General features: G+C 45.2%; 1 protein-coding gene across 3 annotated transcripts in view; it reads right to left on the bottom strand.

Moving 5' to 3' along the window:
- Positions 1–1,274: 1,274 nt before the first annotated feature.
- Dag1 (dystroglycan 1) overlaps positions 1,275–25,401 on the bottom strand; it is a 36,648-nt gene continuing 12,521 nt past the window's right edge. For 2 of the 3 annotated variants that reach the window (XM_090323669.1, XM_090323667.1), the window contains exons 2-3: positions 12,011–12,407; positions 1,275–6,243 (exon numbers count right to left, since the gene is read on the bottom strand). In XM_090323669.1, coding sequence (XP_090179795.1) covers positions 3,844–6,243; positions 12,011–12,295 — 2,685 coding nt within the window. In that variant the 5' untranslated portion in view covers positions 12,296–12,407 and the 3' untranslated portion in view covers positions 1,275–3,843. Of the gene's footprint in view, positions 6,244–12,010; positions 12,408–23,826; positions 23,911–25,401 lie in introns of all 3 variants that reach the window. The other variant, XM_090323668.1, reaches the window with a different exon arrangement.

Genomic DNA, 25,401 nt, shown 5'->3' on the forward strand with positions numbered 1-25,401 from the left:
GTCTGCAGGTGGCTGGAAGTGTGAGAATTGAGTTACCAAGGCTGAGAGCTGCCCCCACCCCTATCCCGAGCCTGTCCACATGGATATGAACAGACTAATTGGTAACAGTGGGGCTTAGTACCCCCAGAGAGCAAGTCTCAGGTTGTTCCTACCCCAAGCTGCCCTCAGATGAGCCACTCCTACAGAAAGACTTAAACCTCAGGAAACAGGCACCCTGACTTTGAATCTCATACCGTTTCTCCTCCTCTGTATCTTCTAGAATCCTCATAAGGAAATGTTACCCAGCATCCCACAGTAAGGACTCCACATAATTAATTCCTTGCTGTTCTATAAAACAAACAAATTATTATTACTATTATTACTGCCAATCCTGGGGCTTGAACTCAGGGCCTGGGCTCTGTTCCTGAGCCGCTCTGCACTCAGGACTACCACTTGAGCCACAGAGCCACTTCCGACTTTTTCTGTGAATGTGGTACTAAGGAATCGAACCTAGGGCTTCATGCATGCTAGGCAAGCACTCCACCACTAGGCCACACTCCTGGACTTTGGTTTCTTGAGACAGATTCTTAGTATAGCCCAAGCTGACCTCCTCCTAGCAGAGTGCTGTCTACTCTGGCCCCAACTCCCAGTAAGTTGTTGGGAGTTTCAACTTCCCCACTCTGGAACTAAGCTCTATTTGTGGTTATAGGACTAATCTCCTTTCTAGGTCTTGAATATTGACCGTGGGGTAGTGATATGGCCAGAGGAGGTACCATATCCCAAGCAAACCCTCCCTTTCTAGGTTCTCAGTCAGGCTTAGCTATCCAGTATATTTCAGATCGGACAGCCATGATCTACAGAGCAGCCTAGGCAGAAAACTGCCCTTTGTTTCTATCCAAGACCAACACCAAGGAGACTGGCTAGTTCCAAGCCCACAGACAAAGAAAACAGGAGCTTAGGATGGAGCTGTATCTATCCCTCCTGCCTAGGAGCCCATTCTGAAGGATTCCTGCCCTTCTGTGGGACAACAAGCTTACCGATTCTGTGTGACTCTCCCTCTCTTCACAAATAAGGATATTGAGATTGGTCTTGGCTAACACCAAGGCAAAACACCAAACAAAAGGAGTTAATATGTCAGCAGTTTCTAGGGCACACACCCAGCCCCCTCAGAGCTTCTGTGAAGGCTATGAGTTCCCCCTAGCCCCCCAAGCCAATGAGCCTGGCCAGATCCCCTCTTCATTTTGTTAACATGACCACTTGTGTTCAGGGAAATAAGATGCTCGAAGGCCATGGCATTGTAATAAAGACACTGCTTTTATTTAGTTCGATATGTTTCTATACAGAATGCAGAAAAACACATCTGAAAATCATATAGAAGGAAATAAAAACACATCAGTGGTTGGTGAACACTTGAATGTGAGATTGGCTCTCTGTCTCAGAGTCCAGTGGCCACTGCCAGCCCAGTGCTCAGGGAGGAGGGTGCCTGCAAAGGCATTGTTACTGTTGTTATTCTGTTCACTGCCCCATTGCCTCCAGTTGCTATGGCAACAAGCCATTCTGGGCCAGCCTCTTCTCTGCGTGGCAATGCCCAATGGTGGGGTTGCTAAGGGCAACGGAGCTATGTGACATGCCTTTCAAAGCCCTCACCTGGAAACAACATTGGGGATTGTTTGATTTCTTGACCAAGGTCATTAGAAATTCCACCAGGTCAGATTGCACTTGTGTTCCTGACTCTGATGAGGCATCAGGCAAACTCCAGCTTGGACCTGGGCTTGGAAGCACAAGGCCTGACTATCAGCCATCCATGAAGCCCTCATCTACAGAACTGTCCCCACAAGGGCCCTGCTCACTCCAGAGTACCCTGCTACTAGCTGGGGCAGGAAGAGGGGTTCTGTGGGCTGAGAAGGCCCAAAGGGAACCACTCTTTGGAGAATAGCAAAAACAAGAGATTTCCTGCTGGCCCTCCCCTCCCAAGGCAGTCCATCCTCTGCAAAATTAAAATTAAACAAAACAAAAGTCGATATGGCTTAGAAGTAGCTGCTCCGTTTGCAGCGGGAGCCTGGGTCCACCCATCCACCCTACAGCAGGGAAGGGATACATTATTGCGAAAAGGCATTCCTCCCAAAAACTAAAAGGTACCCAAAATAACTCAAAGACATCAAGTCATGCTCAAAAATGGTTTTCTTCCAAAGGAGGAAGGATCGAAGCAGAGTGGGTGCCCCTGAGTCATGGGACAGAGATGCAGATGGATGGACGGATGTTCTGCTAAAAAAGGCAAAAAAAAGTCTTTTTTAAAAACAAAACACACAGGAGAGGGGGGAAAAAAAAGTCCCAGTGTAATTCTAGAATTTAACCCTTTAGGAAAAGTGGGGGGAGAGGATCAAAATGAGCAAAGCCATCAGTTCCATGGAATCAACACTAAGAGTTTGTACAAACTGCTGTAAGCATCACCATTTTTTTTAAATCTTTTTTAAGAAAACAATTTGAGGCTGTATAAAAACTTTAGTAAAAAATTAGCTTTGAGAGCCCACAGGTTTTTTTGTTTTTTTTTTTACTATGAACTATTGCTGGCACTCTGCCCCGGCCCCACCAGACCCTTTCCAGCTGTTCAAGGCCCAAGCCTGGGATTGGAGCGCCAGAGAGAAAGGATGGGAGTGGGGTCGGGGGGGGGGGGGGGTCAGGATGTGGACTGTTGGGACAAAGGGGTCAAGGTCAAGTGAGAAAAGAGCATCACATGACATAAAAAATATTGCATCTTCACCAAAATGTCCCTCCACTGAGTGTCTCAAAAAACCACGGCGTTCCTTTTGGAGAGGGGTGGTGAGGAAACCACAGAGAGAAGGGAAAAAAGAAAATAGGTGGATGTGGTCGAGTCCCTCGACCTCCTCAAGTGCCCCCCCACAAGCAGCTGGCCCACCCTGGAGCACCTAGATTGGGGGCCTCAGCCACCATTGCCTCTTGGAGTCCCTTCTCTGTGGAAATGAAGACCCCCTGGGTGGTAGGCCACTAGCGTGCATGGGGTAGAGGTGGAGATGTCCTCGGCCCAAGAGGCGCCTCTGGTTTCCAGCCCCTGGCAACAGCGGGAGAACAAACCCAGCACCAGGGCCCTGGCCCAAGCCAGGGCCAGGAGGCCCCCAGTCAAGGCTCTGGTCGATCAGAGCAACCAAGTTGACAAAGTGTGAAAAAATAGGATTCCTTTGATAAAAAAATTACTGTCCCTTGGTCTTCTCTTAAGTTTGAAACAACCCTGGGAGCTGATTTTTAGCAAAGCAATTCCCCATCCCCACCCCAAAATTATACAGACAAGTTTAGGTAAACAGCAGATTAAATGTAAAAACTTAAACCTTAACTTCTCAAAGTCCTTTTGACTTTTAAATCTTTAGCTAACTGTTTTCCATGTTACAACCTGCAGCTAGACACACGTGAATAGAAAAAACAGTACAGTTAGTGTTAAAGGCAAATTGCAGAGAGCTGGGGGGCTTGCCCAGCTCTGTCTGCAAGTTCATTCACGGTTCCTCGCTCCCCTCCATCTACTTCTACTCAAACAGTGCTTTCAGAGCCAGCCATCAAAAACGCAGCGAAGAATTTTCTATGAACAAACAAAAAGCTGTTAGGCAAAAAAATAAAAAATTAAAATTCAAAATTCAAAAAAAAAAAGTCCCCAAAGTTTTCTTCAGCTGCTTTGGGGGTTTGGGAGGACCAGAGAGGGCGGGCTTTGTCCAGGCCCTGTGTGTCAGTGTGTGTGCTAGGTTGGGTGTTGGCTACCGGTGGGCAATGGTCTATTGGGCCACCGGTCTCCACAGACAACACGGAGTTGTCTCCAGGCCCCTGCCCTACCCCTGCCTCCACCCAGGCGCTTGTGAGTTAAGGGGGAACATATGGAGGGGGTGATCGGTATGGGGTCATGTTCTTGGGTCGGGAGCCCTTGCCCTCCATGGGGGCTGTGAAGGGGGGTGGCGGCTGGTAGGGAGGTGCGTTAGGATCCTCATCCCGCAGGGGTGTGTACTCTCCCACGGTGTCCTGGTTCAGAGGAGTGGTCTCGGGCACGCTCTGGTTGGGGTACTCGGGTGGGGGAAGGGGGGCCTTCTCCTCCTGCAGGATAAGTGGCATGCTCGAAGAAGGTGGGGGCTTGGAGTCATCCAGCTCGTCTGCAAAGATGATTGGCACTCCTTTCTTGATAAAGGTGGCCTGGTCCTCGAGGGTCAGCTTGCCCTTCCGCTTCTTGCGATAGCAGATCATGGCGATGATGCCAGCGATGAGCAGGATGGCAGCCACCACCACGGCGGGAATGACCGTGTGGAGGTAAACGTCGTCCTCGCTGCTCTTCTCGGGGTCCCTGTCGGGCACCTCGGTGGGTGGCACAGTGGAGGGAAACTTCTTGAGCCCCACAGGGATAAACTGCAAGTGCTGACAACTGCCGGAGCCCGTCACAGCAACACTCACGGCCTTAAAGTCAGGCTCCAGGGCATTGGAGAAGGCAGGCCGGGGTCTCCCGCTGTCCTCGGCAATGCGCCGGCTCAGTGCCGTAATCTGGTCCTTGGGGCATGGCTCCATGGGTAGCGTGTTGTTGGTCCATTCCACAATGATGGAGCCCCGTGTGATATTCTGTAGGGTGATGGTGCTGCAGTTTCGGTCCCCGAAGGCAAAGGCCAGCTTCTTGACCAAGGCAATTTTCTTGTGGATGTCGTTTGTTAAGGTTACGGGGTCCCCGGTGAACTTGGCCTTGAATCTTGCGGGAGCCTTGTCCCCTTGGGGGCGCTTGTGCACGTGGATCTCAAAGGCATCCACGGCTGACAGGCCCCCCTTGTCTGTGGCATGCATGAAATACTCGTGTTTGCCTACATGGCTGCTGTCTGGCAGGCCATACATGAGCTGGCTGTTGCTGTTGAATTGCACCCAGGACTTCTCCCCCACCAGCTGCTGTTCTCGAAGCTTCAGGGTGAGCTTCAGCTTGTCGGTGGTGGTGTCCTCCAGGTCATAGAAGGTGTCTGATGGGATCTTCACCTCAAAGTAGGTGCCCACCCAGGCATCCACCCTGTCAATGTGGTTCTTGAGCTCGGGGCGCTGGTTGGGCTCTGTCCCGCGAGGCCCGCCGCTGGTGGTGGTTCGGATACGAGTGGGAGGGGAGGCGGTCTCCAATCTGATGATGGGAGCTTTGGTGGTGACTCGGGGCACTGGGCGCGGTGTCCGTGGTTTCTTGGTGGGCCTGCGAGTCGTGGTGGTTGAGGAATCCGTGGAAGGCGTTGCGGGCTTCGGGGTGGACACTCGGGGCTTCTTGGTGGTAGTTGTAGGAGGAGTCACGACGGCTGTGGGCTCCACATAGCCAGGAATGGTCATGGTAGGGCGAATCTGGCCAGGACCCATGGTGCCAGCTTCTGATACCCGAGTGGGCTGGATGGGGCCCAGGGTGGGGGTCTGGATAATGGCACCTCGAGTCCGAATGGTCACCGTGGGCTTGCCGGGCACAGGATCCCTGACAGGGGGAGCCATGGTCTCTGTTGGAGGGGCAATGGCTGGTGATGTAGGGGTGGGCACTATCCTGGACGGTGGCTCCTGGATGGCCGTGGTTGGGGGTCCGATTGCAGTGACAGGGGTGGGCGTGGCATGAATCTGCCTCCGGATTCGTTTGGGAAGAGGGGGCTTTTTGTTGGCAATATGCCAGCCTACCACTGGATAGCCAAGCTGGGCAGACATTGCACCCTCCTTAGCAGGGGCCTCAACACCGCGAATGTCAGGCACACTGTTCTGGTTCAAGGAGCACCCCAGCTTCCAGGAGAGTAGAGCCCCATTCTCTACCACCTTCTTTGCATTGCCTGGGCCAGCCATGAAAGCTGACATATCGAACAGTCGATTATTCACCACTGGTACCAACTTCATATTGTGAAGCTCCACCTCTGAGAAGCTCCGCATCCTGTGCAGGAGCTCGATCCTTTGCTTTGGGGTCATCTTGGTGAGATCAGCATCCAGAATCACCGTTAGGACAGTCACTGGCTCATCTGCAGCACAGGCAGAAGACACTATGTCGCTAGGGTCTGGGGAAGCTGTCCTCACGGACTGTGGCTCGCTGTGGTCTTCGGGGTAGACTTCAATGGAGAACACACTGGAGGCCTGGGGCACGTGACTTCCATTGGCCCCCAGGCGGGCGGCACTCACTGAGATGTAATGCATGCCCTTATCAGTGTCGAGGGGGAGGCCTTCCAGCGTGTGGCTCCGTGGGTCCCAGTGAAGCCAAGATGGCAGTGCTTCCTTCCCCGAGGCTGACACCTAGATGAGACACAGGCATGAGTTACAGCTGCATACCACAGACACCATCACCAGGATTAACCACTGGCCCCTCCTGAGTTCTGCAATAGGCTTATGGAACAATTCTATTTCTTGTTGTGGAAGCCAACTCCTCTCCCCCAGAGAGCTGTAGCCATTCACCTGACATGAAAGACCTGTGCTGCCACATGGGCTGGTTTGGAAGGTAAATAATTCACCTAAGATCTCACCATGGAAGGGCAGTCAATGCTGGCATTTGAACATGTATGTCTCTTTCTGGAGAGGTGATGCCCTAGAGCTCAGAATAATGTGGAGTTTTATACCCGATCTTGGCCAAGATTACCCAGCACAAAGGACACCCTCCCACACATACTTTTTTTAACTAAGAAAACAGAGAAAGGGCCTGCTTCCTAGAAACATCTGTCTTCCTATTTTACCAACTCACAATCAAAATTAGGCTCTCAGACATTTCTTACAGAAAAAACTCAGGCCACTCCAAGGCCAAAGCTACTAGCCTTGGGAATTATAAATTTATCTTACCTCTGACAAGTAACACTGTTAACACGTTAGTATCACAAAACAAACACACGCACAAAAAATGAAAACTCCAGGTTTCGTGAAAGCAAGTTAAAACATTCAATTTTAAATAGAGAGGTAAGAGATGAAAAATGGTGCCTCTAAGTACAGCAGGATGGCTTGTGTTTGTAGTCTCACCTACTTGGGAAATAATAAGCCAGGAATTTGGGACCAGCCTGGGCAACATAGGGAAACACTATCCAAGGAAGGAAAAAAAAAAGGAATTTGGTAGCTTTATTTTGATTGAGAACAACAATCTGATTTCTACAGGATCCTAGCCAAGTCACAGGCAAGCTGGCATTCTCTGGATTTTCGAGGCCATTGGGGAAGTCTAAGTATGCCTGAAGGGTTGTGCCAGCATCCATAATCCCTGGCGATTCCTTTCCCTCAATGGGCTCCTCCCCCTCCTCAAAGACACTCACTTCAGCCCCAGCCACTACAGAGGTGCTTGAGGATGAAAATAAAACCTCCTCACGTATAGGACTCTAAGATTCCCTCTCCAGTTTTCAAAACTTAAAAGAGACCTTGGAATACTCCTCCTCCTCCTCCCAGCGCTTAGTGGTGAAGGACGTGGAAGTTCCTTCTGAGAGCCAGTAGGTTCCAGACAATACAGAACTCCATCCCCATAATCATAGCCTAACAGACAAAAACCCCATTTTTCTTTATGACTCCAAGCTCCAGGCAGGTTGAGGCTTGACTCAAACTTAGCTCTGTCTTCATTTATACATGGGGGAAATGATCCTATCCCCATATGACTACAGGACAAGTCACATACTGACTGCCAGTTCTGACTCCTTCCTGCTCCTGTGGACTGTCAGGAAACTAAATAAATGAATGTCATATCACTATACCAACTGGCTCACAGCATGTCCAGGCTCCACTCCCCAGTCTTCCTTCCCAGACAACTTTGGACTCAATGTACAGTGGGGCCTTATCTCTCAGTTTATATAACCCAAAGCATACAGGGAAATTGGGTCTGAAGGTAAGGGGAGAAGCTGAGATCCTATGAGAAACCAGGCAGAGGCTGGGAACAATCAGGGAGTTGCTTACCTGCCAAAACCTGTCTGCTAGGAGTGGGTGAAGCTAAAGAACACGGGCAGAGAAGAGGACTTGCTGCAAATGAGAGCCCAAAACACAACGTTCATGAAGCTGTCTGATTCTATCTCTACCTCTGAATAGTGCACGGATGCTTCTGAGACAGAGCAGGAGCCAGTGGGAGTTGAGTAGCAACCTTTGAAGCAATGCACCCTGTTTCAGCAAGGTCCCTACCTTCCTTCAGATCTGATGACTCTTGATCCTTCAGCTCCCTCGACCAAATTGCAGAGCTGGGCCAACCTTGCAGCTATCTATTGGCAGTGGACTATCAATACTTTGGAAACACTTAAATATGAGGTGGTCATCAGAGCAGACTGTTTTCTTTAAACAGTGAAGGGAGCAGGAGCTAGTCTCTTTAAAGAAGCCTGAGACTTGGTACTTGTTCCTGTGCCATGACCTGTAACAGTGAGCCAAATCTGCACACAGCCTTCTGCAGATGAGGAACAAGGTAACCATATGACTGAGCCACAAGGAGATGGCACAGTTTTTGCTTGAGCCACAGACCTAGGTCTTTCTTCCCATATGAAGTACAGAACCATGGTGGAAGAGGACTCAGTTACGGCAGAGCTGTATCCATGCTTTAGCTGGCAGACATATAACCTGCACTTAGCTCCAACACTAAGGCCACAGGATCATATTCTAAACAACCTTGTCCAACCGGGCCAGTTCCCTTCTAATCAAAGGTATAAACCATTTCACTAGATGGAAACTGGTCTTAACTAAAAACAAAATTAATCTCTTTCTTCCCAAAGTGAGGCACCAGTGACTCATGCCTATAATTCGAACTTCTCAGTAGGCTGAGATCTGAGGATGCGGGTTCAAAATCAGCCTAGACAAGAAAGTCTATGAGACTTATCTCCAATTAACCACCAAACAGTCAGAAGTGGAGGTGCAGCTCAGGCCTTGAGCCTTGATCATTGTTAGCCTTGAGCAAACAAGGTCCAAGACATATACCAGGACAAACACATCTACACACAAATCAGTTTTCCCTTCTAATCCCTAACACCAACCTATTTTTCACTTTGTCCTGTTCTTTCCATTTTCTTGTCAGTAATGCCAGTACGAAGGCTTAAAGTCAGGACCTTGTGCTCTCACTTGGCTTTAACACTCTTACCAACTGAGCCATACCTCTACTTCCTGCTTTTTGCTGGTTGATTACTCATCTAGTTTGTAACTTAAAAAAAAAACAAAAAAAAAAAAAACAAACAAACAAGGGGGCCGGGAGTTTGGCCTAGCGGTTAAAGTGCTTGCCTAGCATGCATGAAGACCCGGGTTCGATTCCTCGGTACCACATACATAGAAAAAAGCCGGAAGTGGTGCTGAGGCTCAAGTGGTAGAGCTCTAGCCTTGAGAAAGTCCAAGGACAGTGCTCAGGCCTTGAGCTCAAGCCCAGGACTGGCAAAAACAAAAACAAAAACAAAAAAAACCACACAGAGGCTATATTATCATTAAGTATTTGAGTTGATGAATCTGGACAAATTCTATTCTGACAGCCCACTATCAAGGATGCCTTCCTTTGCCAACCCACATTTCCTGATGTGGTGTGCCGTGCTCACAAGGGTTTCATTCAGAACCAGGGAACACCCACTCGAGGCAGGAAGAAACTGCAGTTCATCTCACGCAGGCAGGATTGCCACAAAGCTCTCAAGCATCCAAAGAAATACTCCTTTCATGAACTCCTCTTCCTGGCTAAAAAGAGTATCCATTGTTACCAGGAGAACAACGACAGCGCCCATGCCAGCAGCTGAGAGCACAGGCCCAGAAGGGCTGCTCCCAGCCTGCGGACATCTTGGGTTGAGGAAAAGTCCACATTGTTTGCAAGCAAGGAAGCTGAGAGGAACCAGAAACGGAAAAACTCCACAAGCTTTATTGGAATTAAACATTGGAAGGGAACTGCAGACAGGTAGCCTCGTCAATTCAGGAGATGCAAAGACAATCTCTACCTACCATCTAAGAGGAAGACCTAAACCTGAGCCCAGGCACTGTCCCTGAACTTCTTTATGCTCAAGGCTAGATATCTATCACTTGAGCCACAGTGCCAGTTTTCTGGTAGTTCATTAGAGATAAAAGTTTCATGGACTTTCCTGCCCAGCCTGGCTTCAAACCATGATCCTCAGATCTCAAGTCTCCTGAGCAACTAGGATTATAGGCATTGCCCCTGGCACTTGGGTAGTGTTTTTTTTGTTTTTTTAAATTAATTTATCTTTTCAGAGTTGTAGACTGAACCCAGAGCCTTATGTAATACTAAGCAAGCATTTTTTTTTTGGGGGGGAGGGTTGGGTGGTTGCTGTGGGGCTTGAACTCAAGAGCCTGGGCACTATCCCTAAGCTCTTTTGTTCAATGCTAATGCTCTACCATTTTGTGCCATACAGCTTGGCTTCCACTTTTTAAGTGGTTAATTGGAGAGTCTCACAAGGACTTTTCTGTTGGGCTGTCTTTGAACTGTGATCCTCGGATCTTAGCTTCTTGAGTAGCTAGGATTACAGACGTGAGGCCACCAGTGCCCCGCTCTTGAATTATTTCTTTTGATGCCTGTCATGGGGCTTGAACACTGTCCCTGACACTTGGCAATGTCCCTGAGCTTGTTGTGCTCAAGGCTAGCTAGGACTCTATCAGTGAACCCCAGTTCTACTCTTAGCCCACTGGTGTTTAATTGTAGATGAGTATGACCAACTTTCATGTACAGACTGGCTTCAAACCTTGATCATCAAATCTCGGCCTTCTGAACAGCTAGGATTATAGGCATGAGCCACCAGCACCTGGCTTATATCTTCTTTTTATTTATTTTTTATTTTTTTGCCAGTCTTGGGCTTGGGCTCAGGTCCTGAGCACTGTCCTTGGATTTTCTCAAGGCTAGAGCTCTACCACTTGAGCCTCAGCACCACTTCCAGCTTTTTTCTATGTATGCGGTACCGAGAAATCAAACCTGGGTCTTCGTGCATGCTAGGCAAGCACTCTACCACTAGGCCAAACTCCCGGCCCCTATATCTTCTTTTTAAAAATAAACTCAGGGACAGCACCTAGGTCCTGAGGCTCAAGCCCCAGTATTAGCACACGAAAATTTTTTTAAAAATTGGAAAAAGGCCAAGACATGTGAAAGGGTATCAATGTATGTGAATTAATGCACCTTCTATCTAGCAAATATCATGTAACCCTTTTACTAATTACAATAAAAAAAATATGGAAAAAAAAATTGGAAAAAGGGGGCCGGGTAATCTTGGCCAAAATCGGTACCATATACATAGAAAAAAGCCAGAAATGGTGGCAGAGCTCTAACCTTGAGAAAAAGACCAAGGACAGTGCACAGGCCCTGAGTCCAAGCCCAGGACTAGCAATAAAAAAAAAAAAAAAAATTAGAAAAAGGGGGCTGGGAATGTGGCTTAGCGGTAGAGTGCTAGCCTAGTATGCCTGAAGCTTTGGGTTCAATTGCTCAGTACCAGATACACAGAAAAGGTCAGAAGTGGCGCTGTGGCTGAAGTGGTAGAGTGCTAGCCTTGAGCAAAAGAAACTCAGGGACAGTGCCCAGGCCCTGCGTTCAAGCTCCAGGACTGATAAGGAAAAAAAAAAAGAAGAAGAAGAAAAAAAAAAGTTCAGTCAGGACAGGTATAGATGAATCACATTTATAATTCAAGCTATTCAAGAAGCTGAGTTCTGAAGACTTTGGTTTTGGTTCAAAGCCAGGCAAATCTAAGACGTATGACAGAACTAAACAAATGGTAGAGGGCCAACTGTGAACAAAAACAACAATCAAGACCACAAGGCCCTGAGTTCAAGCATCAGTAGCAGCACAAGTGCAGGTAAGGGCAAGCGCACACATGCACAAACACAAAGTCCAAAGTACTTACAAATTCTGTATTTTAGAATTTACCTCTATGGTTTAGGAAAGGCGACTTCTTTTCTTATACACATGCCAGGCTTCTTATCAAATCCCTAAATCAACAACCAAGAGACTTTCCAAAGTACACAGTAGTGGATTTTTCAAGGTGGGACCCTCAAAAGAGGAGCAACCCAGAATTACTACAGCCTACAACTAAGAAGGAAAAGGCACCAAAATTAAAATGGAACATGAGAACTTCTCATTCACACAATCCAATCTCACCTTGATTATTTCTCCACTGGAGGCTATTAAATCTGTTGGAATGGTCACCCGAAATGAGCGACCGACGACAGCGGTGCCATCAGGAATGCCAACCACGGTGGGAACGGCGTCATGAAGATCGGAAAGCACAGAGTGCATCGATGCCTCCAGTTGGTTCTCCCAGTCCCTGACAGCCTCTGAAGGTTCACTTGGCCAGCGGGACTGAGCCATGGCCATGAAGAGGAGAAGGAGAAAGGTCCTCCCCCAGAGGGGGAGTAGTGAGAGGCCCACGAACATCTTTATCATGAGCTTGATTTGCTCAAGCTGATAATCTCGCTAAGGAAGGAGACAAGTAATATGGTCCCAGAGTTGGGTCCTCACCCTCTGCACACTTGCTCCATTCCAGAACACCCGGAGCCTGTAAAAGAAGAAAAGTAGAAGTTACACTTCAGCAATGGTTTCAAAGTCATGTACTGTCCCCTCAATGCTTCTGCGGAGAATGTCTACCCTGACATTCTACTTAACACACTGCACCACTAAGCTACAACTCTAGTCCCTAATTATATTTTCATATATTCAGTGAACATGTGAACACCAAAACCTAAAATATGACATCATTTCAATCATTCAGAAAAAGGAAAATACTTAGGCAGAAATCTAGTAAAATATGTATAGGATTTATATATTGAAAACTATAAAACACTGTTGAAAGAAACCAAAGATTGAAACCTATAGTAAAAACATCAATTCTTCCTAAATCAAAATGCAGGTTTTGAATAAATAAAAAACAGCCAGTAGAAGATCTCAAGGCCCTAATCCTTGAAACCTGTAAAGATGTTATAAAGAGTCTTTGGAAAGGTGATTAAAGTAAGGATCTTGACATGGTGAGATTATCTGGGTAGGCTCTAAATTCAATTACGATTGTCAGAGGAAATCACAGGCAGGCAGGCAGGCAGGCAGGCAGGCACGCATGCACAGAGAAAGTGATGTGAAAGGCAGAGCCTAGAGTGATGAATCCACAAACCAAGGGATGGCAAAAAAATGTTGGCAGCCTGAAAAAGCTAGAAGCAAGGAACAGATTCCCCCCCAGAGCCTCCAGAGGGAGCTCAGTCCTTGCCAACACCTTCATCTTGGACTTCTGTTCTCCAGAACTATGAGGGAATAAATATATGTGCTATTTGAAGGCACTAATGTTGTGAAAAACTTTTTATAGTACCTTTGAGACATTAATGCAAGGTTTAACACAACTCATATGAAAACCTATTAAGAAGCTGGGCACCTATAATCTTAGTTTTTCGGGAGACTAAGATCAGAGGATCAAGGTCTGAAGCCTCTTATCTACAATAAACTAGTCAAATAAACTACTGGGAAGTGGCACTGTGGCTCAAATGACAGTGTGCTCGCCTTGAGCAAAAGGAACAGAGACAGTACCCAAGCCCAGAGTTTAAGCCCCAGGATCAGCAAAAATAAATAAATAAAACCCCATTAAGGTTTCTTTCTCAATGTACATGAGAGTATTCTAAAACCTATAATACATAAATAATAACTGCTGTTTTCAAAACACCAAAATGGATACATTTCCAAAATAATGTTGAAAAAGCACCCATTGCAACTGGGTGCTGGTGGCTCATACCTATAACCCTAACTACTCAGGAGTCTGAGCTCTGAGTATTATGGCTCAAAGCCAGACCAAGCAAGGAAGTCCATGAGACTCCTTTCTCCAATTAACCACCAGGAAACTGGAAGTGGTGCTTTGGCTCAAAGCACATTAGCCTTGAGCAAAAAGAGCTCTCAAGGACAGCGCCCAGGTCCTAAATACAAGCCCCACAACCACCCCCCCACAAAAAAATAAAACAAACATAAACCTTTGTAGAGAGATACACCATTGGACCAGGATTGTAGCCTGATGGTAGAATGCTCATCTAGTATGCACAAAGCCCTGGGTTTGATTCCTTGGTGCCACATACACAGAAAAAGCTGGAAATGGCACTGTTGCCCAAGTGGCAGAGCACTAGCCTTGAGCAAAAAGTGTCCAAGGACAGTGCCCAGGCCAGGAGTTCAAGCTCCAGGACTGGGAGGAAAAAATATATATCTTCCATATAAAACATGACTCTATAGACATAATGTTTTATTACATAGATTAATATGTATCTATGACATACAAATCCTCAGCCTAATTTTAATTATGTTCTAAAATCTAAGTGCCAGTGATTGTATATAGAGATTCCCTTCTAGAATACTTATGTTAAATATGTCATTTGAAATATGATGTAAAAATCAATGTTAATAAATTCTTTAATAAAAAAATTAGTTTATGAATTCACATATAGAAAATAATAAAACTATGCACTTGAGTGTAAAAATTGCCAAATTTCGGATTTTAATCACGTGAGAAGAAAAAGGGGAAAAGATGAATCTCTGATAAGGGTCTCTAACTTTATAACTTCCTAAAATAGAGAGCTTTTTTGTTATTGTTTTTGTTTTGTCTAATACCTGGGTTTGAACAAGGCTTCCCACTTGTTTTGCTTGCTTACTCAGCTGGTAATCTACCACTTGACCTACACTTCCAATGTTGCTTTATGCTGGTTATTCTGAGACAATCTCACAGGCTCTTCGGCTTGTCTGGTTCTGAACTGCAATCCTTTTGATCATCTCAACCTCCAGAGTAGCTAGAATTAAAGTGTGAACCACTAGCACTAAGCTTCACTCCATGTCTTGATGCCTATGTTGCTGAAGTTCAAATATACTGCTGTGCCTCCAGACAGGATCTTCGGGTACCCCTACTGCCGGGGTGCTTCGCAGGCTTTTGGCTAAGATCAAGTATAATACATAGTTAGTTCCTACATCAGTGTTTGCACTTCTGAGGCCTCAGAAAAACATACCAAACACAAAAGGAGAAAGAAACGTAACTTCATGCTTCAGATGTTTTCTGATTTGGTATGGTCCCACTCTTACCAAGAGGAGTTAAGTAACAGGTAAAACACTGTTCTTTCCTCTTTTTACTATCTTGTTCTACATCCAAAGGCCCCACGTAACCTGCCAGCTCTCCCAGGACTTCAGATCTATTCCTCATTATGACTGCTATTATCAGTACAGCCAGGACATTTTTACCTAACATAAACTCACCAGAATTATTAAGTGCCACATTCACCACCTAAGATAAATGCCTACAGAAACCCTTTGGGAATAGATTTCAAGAAGCACTAAATTGCCAAAGACATTTGTTGCAGGGTCCTCAACCAGGAAAGGTAAGGAAGGAAGCACGTTCCTTTCTCAGTATCCAATGTTTCCCATATTCTGGGGTAAGAGTCCTCTCCTCTGGTACCTATACAGTGACCCAAGTTTAAAGAGGCTCCTTTCCCAACGCTGATGACCCACACCTATAATCCTATCTATTCAGGAGACTGAGATCAGAAGACTACAGTTTGAAGCCAGGAAAAAAAAAATGGTGCTGTGACTCAAGCGATAGGATGTTAACCTTGAGAAAAAGAATCTCAAGAACAGCACCCAAGCCCTGAGTTCAAGCCTCAGGACCAGTGCATGCGAACGTGTTGGAAACACACGTGCACACGTGCACACACACACATCTATTTTCTTTTTTATTACTCTTAATATTTTGTCCCTTTTGCATTTTTTTTTTTGGTTGGTCATGGGACTTTAACTCTGGGCCTAGGCGTTGTTCCTGAGCTATTCAAGTACCACCCTACCCCTGGAGCCATAATGCCACTTCCGGTTTTCTGGTGGTTAATTCTGGACTTTTTTAGTGCCTGGGCTGGCTCTGAACTGTGATCCTCAGATCTCAGCCTCCTGAGGAACTAAGATTACAGGCATGAGCCACCACACCTGGCTTTTTGTGCCATTTTTATAACTTATTATATCACCTTTTTATTGTCTATGTCTTTTTTTTTTTTGGTGGGCCATTGGACTTAAACTCTGGGCCTGAACCCTGTCCCTGAGCTCTTCAGAGCTCAGGGCTATGGCTCTACTCCTTGAGCCACAGCCCCACTTGCCCTTCTCTAGTGGTTAATGGGAGATATAAATCTCATGGACTTTGGTGCTCAGGCTGGCTCTGAACCACGATCCTCAGATATCAGCCTCCTGAGTAGCTGGGATTACAGGCATGAGCCACCACGCCCAGCTGTCTATATCTTTCCTTTTAAATCATCTTTTGTAATTTTAGTTTTTTGTATGTGCGTATCTTGTTTTATTTTTTACTGTGCATTATTTTTTATTTTTTGTGCCAATCCTGGGCTTGAGCTCAGAGCCTGAGCCCTGTCCTTGGATTTTCTCAAGGCTAGAGCTCTACCACTTGAGCCTCAGCACCACTTCTGGCTTTTTTCTATGTGGTATGTGGTACTGAGGAACTGAACCTGGGTCTTTGTGCATGTAGGCAAACACTCTACCACTAGGACAAACTCCCAGCCCTTGTGCTTTATTTTTTTGAGTGTGCTTTATTTTTCTGGAGACACGGTTTCCTTTCATAATCCAGGTTAGCCTCAAATTCATGACCCTCTTTGCCTTATCCTCCTGAGTGTTGCAATTACAGGCATATAACACCACACCCAGCTTATATAGTGCCTCTTTTAGTGGCCTTTTCCTTTCTTGTGCATTGTAACTCTATTTAGTAAACACTCAGCTCACCCAACATCCCAAGCAAGATTAATTTGAGGGAGGGCAAGGATACATCTGTTGTAATCTCTCAAGTATGCCCAGCACTCCCTAGTACCCAGACACGAGGAAAACACAGGCCTTTAAAAAAAAAAAAAAAAAAAAAAGGTTATTTTTCTATGTATTTAATTTAGTTTACTTTTCCCACTTTTACTTTTTCTAATCTGACTCTTACTCTAAAAATCTTATGTAGAAAAAAAGCATGCATCATGAGCCACACCCTGCCCTACAAGAGTCTAAGCTCAGTCTGCTATCTGAGGACACAGGATGACATAGGGTATCTATTTCATGGTCATGACTAAGTGCTCTGCATTTAGCAGGCAGGCAGGCAGGCAGGCAATGTCCAGGGCACAAATCCAACTACTATGTGTTGGTTTTCCATGCTCAGAGGAGAAAAGATCTTTTTTTGTAATTTGGCAAAAAAAAGAAAGAAAGAAAGAAAGAAAGCTGTGTCTGTCTTTCAGATGCTGGCTTTCTACACACAGGGGTCAAATCTGCTTGTACTAGGAACTTCATGGACTGTCTACACACCTGTGTTACAATGTACCTCTGGAAGGATTTTTTTTTTTTTTGGTCAATTGTAGGTCTTGAACTCAGGGCCTGGGCATTGTCCCTGAGCACTTTCACTCAAGGCTATTATTGCTCTATGATTTTGAGCTATTGCAGCACTCCCAGTTTTTGAGTTGGTTAACTGGAGATAAGAGTCTCATGTGGACTTTTCTACTGGGCTAACTATGAACTATAATCCTAAGATCTCAGCCTCCTAAGTAGCTAGGTCTACAGGTATAAGCCATGGGTGCCTAGCTAGGATTTTTTAAAAAATACAAGTCTGATGTACACACTTGGTCACTGCTGAGATTCTTCTACAGATGTTTACAGGGACAAAGTCCCAAAGGAAGGCAAACATTCAACCATAATCAAGAGTTTAGTTAGCCAGACACTGTTGGCTCACACCTACAATCCTAGCCACTCAGAAGCCTGAGATCTGAGAACTGAAGTTTGAAGCCAGCTCAGGCAGGAAAGTCCATGAGACTTTTATCTCCCCCAATTAACTACCAAAAAGCCAGAAACGGAGCCATAGCTCAAGTGATAAAGCGCTAGCCTTGAGGACAAAAGCTTAGGAACAGTACCTAGGTGCTGAGTTCAAGCTCAGATTGGCACCAAAGGAAAAAAAAAGTTGTCTTCCTGACAAAGCCTGCCTGCTTGCTTGCTTGCTTGCTTTCCTTCCTTCCTTCCTTCCTTTCTTTTCTTTCTTTTTTTTTTTCTGGGCCTGGGAGCTTTCCCAGAACTCTTCAGCTCAAGGCTAGCACTCTACTACTTTGAGCTACAGTGCCACTTCTGGTTTTCTGGTGATTAATAGGAAGTAAGAGTCTCACAGACTTTCCTGCTGGGCTGGCTTTGAACGAAGGTCCTCAGATCTCAGCTTCCTGAGTAGTTAGGATGACAGGCGTGAACCACCTATTCCAACACTATTGCACACCAGGATCTATCCAGAGCCATTCAAGAATGTACCTCAGCTGGACTCATTGTCTGGCTGACAGGAACTGCCAAAACTTTCTTTTTACTGAAAGATGGGTGGTGGAAGAGACCCACTGCCTGTGCCAGCAGCCATGCCCACAACTAAATCTGAGCTCTTAGTGCTGCCCTTGATGCCAGTGAAATCTAATTCCATAAAGAAGGCCCTCCCAGATCTTTAGGCGCTCTGAACACACATCCAGCAGCCATGTACACAGGGTGACACACAGGTCTGGAGACAGGAGATTCATTCCTCAGCTTCAGAATCCCATCCCAGGGACAGAGGAACTTTAAAACTGTCTAAAGCCAGGACCCAGAGCAGAAGCATAGCCTAGTGATGGAGTGCTTGCTCACCTAGCATGCATGAAGCCCTGGATTCCATTCTTCAGTGTCACATATAAAGAAAAAGCTGTGGCGCTGTGGCTCAAGTGGTAGAGTACTAGTCTTGAGAAAGCCCAAGGGCAGTACCGAGGCCATGAGTTCAAGCCTCAAGAATGACCAAAAACAAACACAATGAAAAACAACAACAAAAACAAAAAACCTAAAAAACTATTACAGTGGCTGGCAAAAATCCATTATCTAAGGCATAGCTCAGCAAGAAAGAATCCTAGTCCTGCCTCTTACCTATACTAATAATCTCTATCTAGATGTAACTGAAGCATGTCATTTAGTTAAGATACCTGTGAAGCACTGGACCCTTCTACCTCACCCTGTCCAGATAGCTTCGTATGCCTAAGAAGCAGGAAATTTTCACTCCACTGGAATGCCAGCCCAGGAGACAAGTAGTTCTATTCTGCTCAGGCTGCCTTGGTAGAGCTAATGAGTGCCCTAGGCACACAGGAGCCCAGTTACTATATGTGTTCTACTCAATATATGCAAGCAACGAAAGCATATATGGCACAAACTCAATTGGCAAATCTTAATGCTTTCTCATGTGCTGAGAAACCCGAAGAGTTAAAACTTTCACATATTCCAAACTAAAAGATTGAAAGAGTAGCTATTAGTTCTTACTTTCCAAGAATGAAAGAAAAATTATGAGATTTAACTCTTTATTAATCACAGGAAATGAAGCAAAGGGCACTGATTCTCAATAGTCCTAATAGGCATATTAACTAAAAATAGTACCTGACCTGTCAAAATTGCTACTATTAGCTGGGCACAGTGGCTCATGCCTGTAATCCTAGCTACTCAGGAGGCTGAGATCTGAGGATCAAGGTTCAAAGCCAGCCTGGGCACAAAAGAACCTGAAACTCTTATCTCCAATTAACCTCTAGAAAAAATGGGAAGGGGGGCTTGGCTCAAAAAGAGCCAAGAAGAGCTGAAGAGCTCAGGGACAGTGTGAAGGCCCAGTTCAAGCCCAGTGACCCACCCCCCCCAAAAAAAATTGCTACTATTCATCTGTCTGTAATGATTGCTACTCAGAACACTAAGATCTCTTTAGATGACAGTTCAAAGCCAGCCTAGGTAGGCTTATATCCAATTAACTACCAGAGAAGCAAAAGTGGTGCTGTGGCTCAAAGTGGTAGAATTCTAGTCTTGTACTGAAGAGCTCAAAGACAGCACCCAGGCCCTGAGTTCAAGTCCCATGATTGACAAAAAGAAGGAAGGAAGGAAGGGAGGGAGGGAGGGAGGGAGGGAGGGAGGGAGGAAGGAAGGAAGGAAGAAAGGAAGGAAGGAAGGAAGGGAAGAAGGAAAGAAATTTCATTTAAAACAGGATTAATAAAATCTCATGTTCCTGTCTTTAAATAGTTTTAGGAAAAGTAAAAAAGCAGATATCAAACTAAAACAACCTCTTTAGGTTATGACAACAAAAAGGCTTTTTTCCAAGCCACCCAGAAGTTAAAGTGAAAAATTAACTGTCTATCTAATATTAATATAGAAATTCTGAAAGGTTAACTAGTTTAAAGAGGTTCAATCTTATGACCAACAGAACATACTTGACACACTGGAAAAATAATAGCTGTAAAGTCACTGTTTATTTGGCAAATTTCCCTGCTTACAAACACTTCTCACTGGCTATCATGATGGTGGCTCATGCCTGTAATCCTACCTACTCAAGAGGCTGAGATCTGATGATCTCAATTCAAAGCCACCCAGACAGGAAAGGCCAAGAGGCAACTGGTGCTGTGACTCAAGTGTAGAATACTAGCCTTGAGCTGAAGAGCTTAGGCACAGCATCCAGGCCTAGGGTTCAAGCCCTACAACCAACAACAACAACAACAACAACAACAACAAAAACTTCTTGACATCTGATAAAAAGTTTTAAACCAAGTCACTGGTGGAAATTCAAGGCATCACTCGTGACTGCTCTTGTCACGGACAAATTCCTGGCCTGGCCTGTTTGGTGATATGGAACTATCTCTAAGTTTTTAGAAAGTCAGCAATCAAGGAATTAGAGGAGCCAATCAATCAAAGGGATCCAGAGTGACACAAATGAGAGATTTAAAGGTAAAAATATGCGGGAGAGGGGCTGGGAGTTTGGCTTAGTGGTAGAGTGCTTGCCTAACATGCACAAATACCCGGGTTCGATTCCTCAGTACCACATACATAGAAAAAAGCTGGAAGTGGTGCTGAGGCTCAAGTGGTAGAGCTCTAGCCTTGAGAAAGTCCAAGGACAGTGTTCAGGCCCTGAGCCTGAGCCCAAGCCCAAGCCCAAGCCCAAGCCCAAGCCCAAGCCCAAGCCTAGCAAAAAAAAAAAAAAAAAAAAAAAAAAAAAAAAAATGCGGGAGAAAAAGCGGGAGTAGCAAGCATCATGAAAAAGTCAAATAGAAATCTACCTGGAACATTTCTCTTACTTGGAAAATTCTTATAAATTTTTACCTGCAGGAAGACACCAAATACAAAATCCACAAAAGGCAGCGATTTCTCCTAATGGTAGTTTGGGTTTTGTCCAACAAATGTTAGAAGAAGCAAACATTTAATACCAGGGTATAAATTCACTGGGGTATAAACATGTCCAAGACAAAAGGAAGACACGGTTCAAAACTGAGGGCTAAACATTCTTTACTGGACCACAACTTTAATCTAAGTAGATTTTTAACCTTTTATGTGATGGGGCTCACTGGAAAGAAAAACAGTTCATCTGCACTCCACTGAACTCCATAGGCTATGGTTAAATATTACTTACTACACAACTGTACACTTTCAGATAGTAAGGTTTTATGGTGTGTGTGTGTGTGTGTGTTTAGAATTCCAATTTATTTTAGGCTGAGGATACAGCTCAGTGCTACAGGGCATACTTAAGCATGTATAAGACCCTAGGTTCAATTGTCAGCAAGTAAATGTAAACACACACACACACACACACACACACACACACATTTTTTTTTAAGTAGTCAAGACAAGTCGGGCACCAGTGGCTCACATCCAAGCTACTCAGGAGGCTAAGATCTGAAGATGAAGGTTCAAAGGCAGCCTGGGCAGGCAAAGTCCCTGAGACACATCTGCAATTAACCACTAAGAAAGCCAGAGCTATGGCTCAAGTAGTAGAGTGAGAGTCTTTAGCACAAAAGCTCAGGGGCACATTTGGAACCTGAATTCAGAACACGGCAGGACTGACACTAAAAAAAAAAAAAGTCAAGGCTAGGCACACCATGTGGTATCCAAGTGTGGCAATGAATTACCACATCTTCAAACTCACATGGCATCTACGCACCATTAAAGCAAACAACAATTATCTCAAGACAGTACAACAATTAACACTTAGGGACACTTTGACTAACCACCTACTCTGAACTAGGTGTGAGACTTCATTTGTTACATGTGGTCTTTCCAAATGTCATATAATATTCAACTAAGATTTATATACATCGGGGCCAAGAGTTTGGCCTAGTGGTTAACATGCCTAGCATGCATGAAGATAGGGGTTTGATTCCTCGGTGCCACATACATAGAATAAAGCCAGAAGTGGTGCTGGGGCTCAAGTGGTAGAGCTCTAGCCTTGAGAAAATCCAAGGACAGTGCTCAGGCCCTGAGCTCAAGCCCAGGACTGGCAAAAAAAAAAAAAAAAGATTTATATACATCACTAAGTACAGTCATGAACCATATAACAAGTGTAAATCCCATCTAAGATACTGGCGCTCTAAGATTATAATGGAAAAATCCCTAATACCTAGACATAGCACAATGTATTACTCATGTGTTTGTGGTGACAACAGTGTAAAACTTAATAGGCTGCTAGTCCTACAAAAGTCTAAACTTCCAATTATATACAGAACATAACATTTGCTAATAACAATGAACAATTGTTACTAGCTTACATACCTACTATACTATTTTTTTTCCTTGTTTGCTAATATCAGGTTTGAATTCTGTCCCTCCCCACCCCCCCAAAAAAAATTACTGCCAGGTGGGGTGGCTCACGCCTAGCTACCCAGGAGGCTGAGATCTGAGGATCACGAGTTCAAAGCCAGCCTGGGCATGAAAGTTCATGAGACTTTTATCTCCAACTAACCACTAGAAAACTGAAAGTGGCACTGCAGCTCAACTGGTAGAACACTAGCCTTGAGCTGAAGAGCTCAGGGGCAGCGCCTGGGCTCAGAGTTCAAGCCCCACCATCAACAAAAAAAAAGTCTCACAGACTTTCCTTCCAAGGCTGACTTCAAACTCCAAGCTTCAAATGTCAGCCTCCTGAACAACTCAGATTATAGGCATGAGTCACCAGTGTCTGGAAAAATAAATAAATAAAAAGCTTTAAAAGTAGCAAAAACTATTAAAGATATAAAAAAAAACTTAAATAATGAGGACATCCAGCTGGATGGAGACAGGCAGACGACAGACAGACAGACACACACACACACACACACACACACAGCGAGATCTGTACCAAGATTTAGACCAGGAATGAGGTACAGATCTCCAGATTAACTTCCCAAGCCCAAGGATCAAGTCCAATCACTCGCTGTGTCTAGGTCCCTATAGGACTTACCCTTAAGCGAAAAGGCTACGTGTTCAACTATATGTGCACTGAGAGCTCCCAGAACAACTGGAGGCTTCAAGTGACCCCTACATCCTCTTCTTCATGCAGCCCCTGTCCCTCCTCTAGTCCAAAAACTAAAGCCAGCTCTACCTTGGAGCTAACTACACTCTGACATTCCCAACTCGATGCTCCCCATACATTCAGATATATAGGCCTTCTTTAAAAACAAAAGAAAAAAGAAAAAAAAAAGAGCATCTATTAAATGGAACTTTTTTTAACTCCTCCTCCTATGCCAGGGCTCAACCTCCCTTAAATGCTGCTTTCTCAAGAAACCTTTCCAGCAGGGCACTTTCCATCTTCATTAAATTCTTAGAATAGTAACAACAATGGGCCAGATCTGATTTGCTCAGATAATCAGATGGCTGTACACAGGAAACACAGATCAGATGCTTGTCTTCCAGATGCTTGGCACCTACTGCCTAACTTCAAGGGACACTATACTGCAAAGCCCAGATAATAGATAGCGATGCCTCAGCAGCTGACCAATGCCCAGGATAAGAGCCCCTCACTTTGACACTCAGATACACATCCTTCCTCTTTAGAAACTCAGTGATTCTTATCATTGCTTATCAACTAGGAAAGGATAAGTTCTTTCTGAGGCAAGCAAAACCTGCTTAGAAGAGGCAAGAGGTGTAGCTCTGTGAAGTCTGACAAGCACGTTATTCCACGAACTCACCTCACACTCCAGCAACTGTCCACTATGGCTATGAACTGCAGGCACCAAACCTCAGACAACACCATGCAAGTGTCCCTCAGAGCCCTGCAAATTTATGAGGGGAAGTGAGAATATTTTACAAGCATCTTCTCCAGAAACACTATAAATACAAAATACACCAGAAAGGGTTGTGTTTACTTGTTTCAAAAGAGACTTGGGTTACAATGGAAGAAAATGTCACACTGGGACCTGAAATTACTGCATCGGGCTATGTTTGCTTTAGATTAAAAATAGTTTCATCTTTCCTTCCCAGGAGCCTTCCTTCATGGAAGAAAAAGAAAAAGAGAAGAAAAAAAAAAAAAAGTCTGGACTAGACCATCACCACAAGGTGAGAGACTGGGAAAACTAGACAGAAGCAAGAGGTTCAAAGCCAGCCAGGCAAGAAAGTCTGTGAGGCTCGTATCTTAACAAGTCTACCAAAAAAGTGGATCTCTTACTACTGTTCTCTATAAGCCTCATAGTAATATCACAGCAGTCTGGTCTTTCCAGACTTTTTTTTTTTTTTTTTTTTTAACCAATCCTGGGGCTTGAACTCAAGGCCTAGGCACTGTCCTTGGACACATTTTGCTCAAGGCTAGCACTCTGCCACTTGAGCCACAGCGCCACTTCCAGCTTTTTCTGTGTATGTGATACCAAGGAATAGAACCCAGGGCTTCGTGCATGCTCGGTAAGCACTCTACCACTAGGCCAAACTCCCGGCCCCTCTTTCCTGACTTCTGACCTAAGAATAAACAAATGGCACTCATGTTACTCAGTAAACATCACGTGGACAATGAACTAGGCAACCTGTGGGCAAGAATGGAAAGGGGAAACTGAGGGAAAGTGAAAGGAGTGACACTGTCCAAAAAGAGATGTACTCATAGGTGGGCGCCAGTGGCTCATGCCTGTAATCCTAGCTACTCAGGAGGCTGAGATCTGAGGATCATTGTTCAAAAGCCAGCCCGGGCACAAAAGTCCATGAGACTCTATCTCCAAAGAACCACCAGAAAATTGGAAATGGCACTGTGGCTCAAAGTGGTAGAGCGCTAGCTACCCTTGAGCTGAAGAGCTCAGAAACAGTGCCCAGGCCCAGTTCATGCCCCACAACTGACTGAAAAGAAAATAATAGTAATTAATTAAATTCTGGTTTAACCCCTGATGTACCAATTCATCGATGTCATTTTGATCTCACCAAACTTTCGAAGATCTTAATAGAAATCTCACCTACATAATATTCAGCTCTCCCTTCACTGCCCGCCTGCTGCAGGCAGCCCGACACCCACTCCTACAAGCACTGCTCAGCAGCCTCTCCACACAGTCCTTCCTCCAACACAGCCCACACCTCTCCGAGCCTGGAATTCCCTGACCCTGGAATTCTTTACATTCTCCTCCCTAAAGTACGACCTTCAAAACCTAAGGGTGCTTGCCTGGCATAAGCATGGGGCCATGTCAAGAAGGGAGTGGAGTAGAGAAGGAAAATCTAGTGTTCAAGAGATAATGCTGAGGGGCCGGGAGTTTGGCCTAGTGGTTAAAGTGCTTGCCTAGCATGCACGAAGA

Source organism: Megascapheus bottae, chromosome 32, assembly GCF_031878675.1.
Source record: "Megascapheus bottae isolate mThoBot1 chromosome 32, mThoBot2.hap1, whole genome shotgun sequence".
NCBI classification, from domain to species: domain Eukaryota; kingdom Metazoa; phylum Chordata; class Mammalia; order Rodentia; family Geomyidae; genus Megascapheus; species Megascapheus bottae.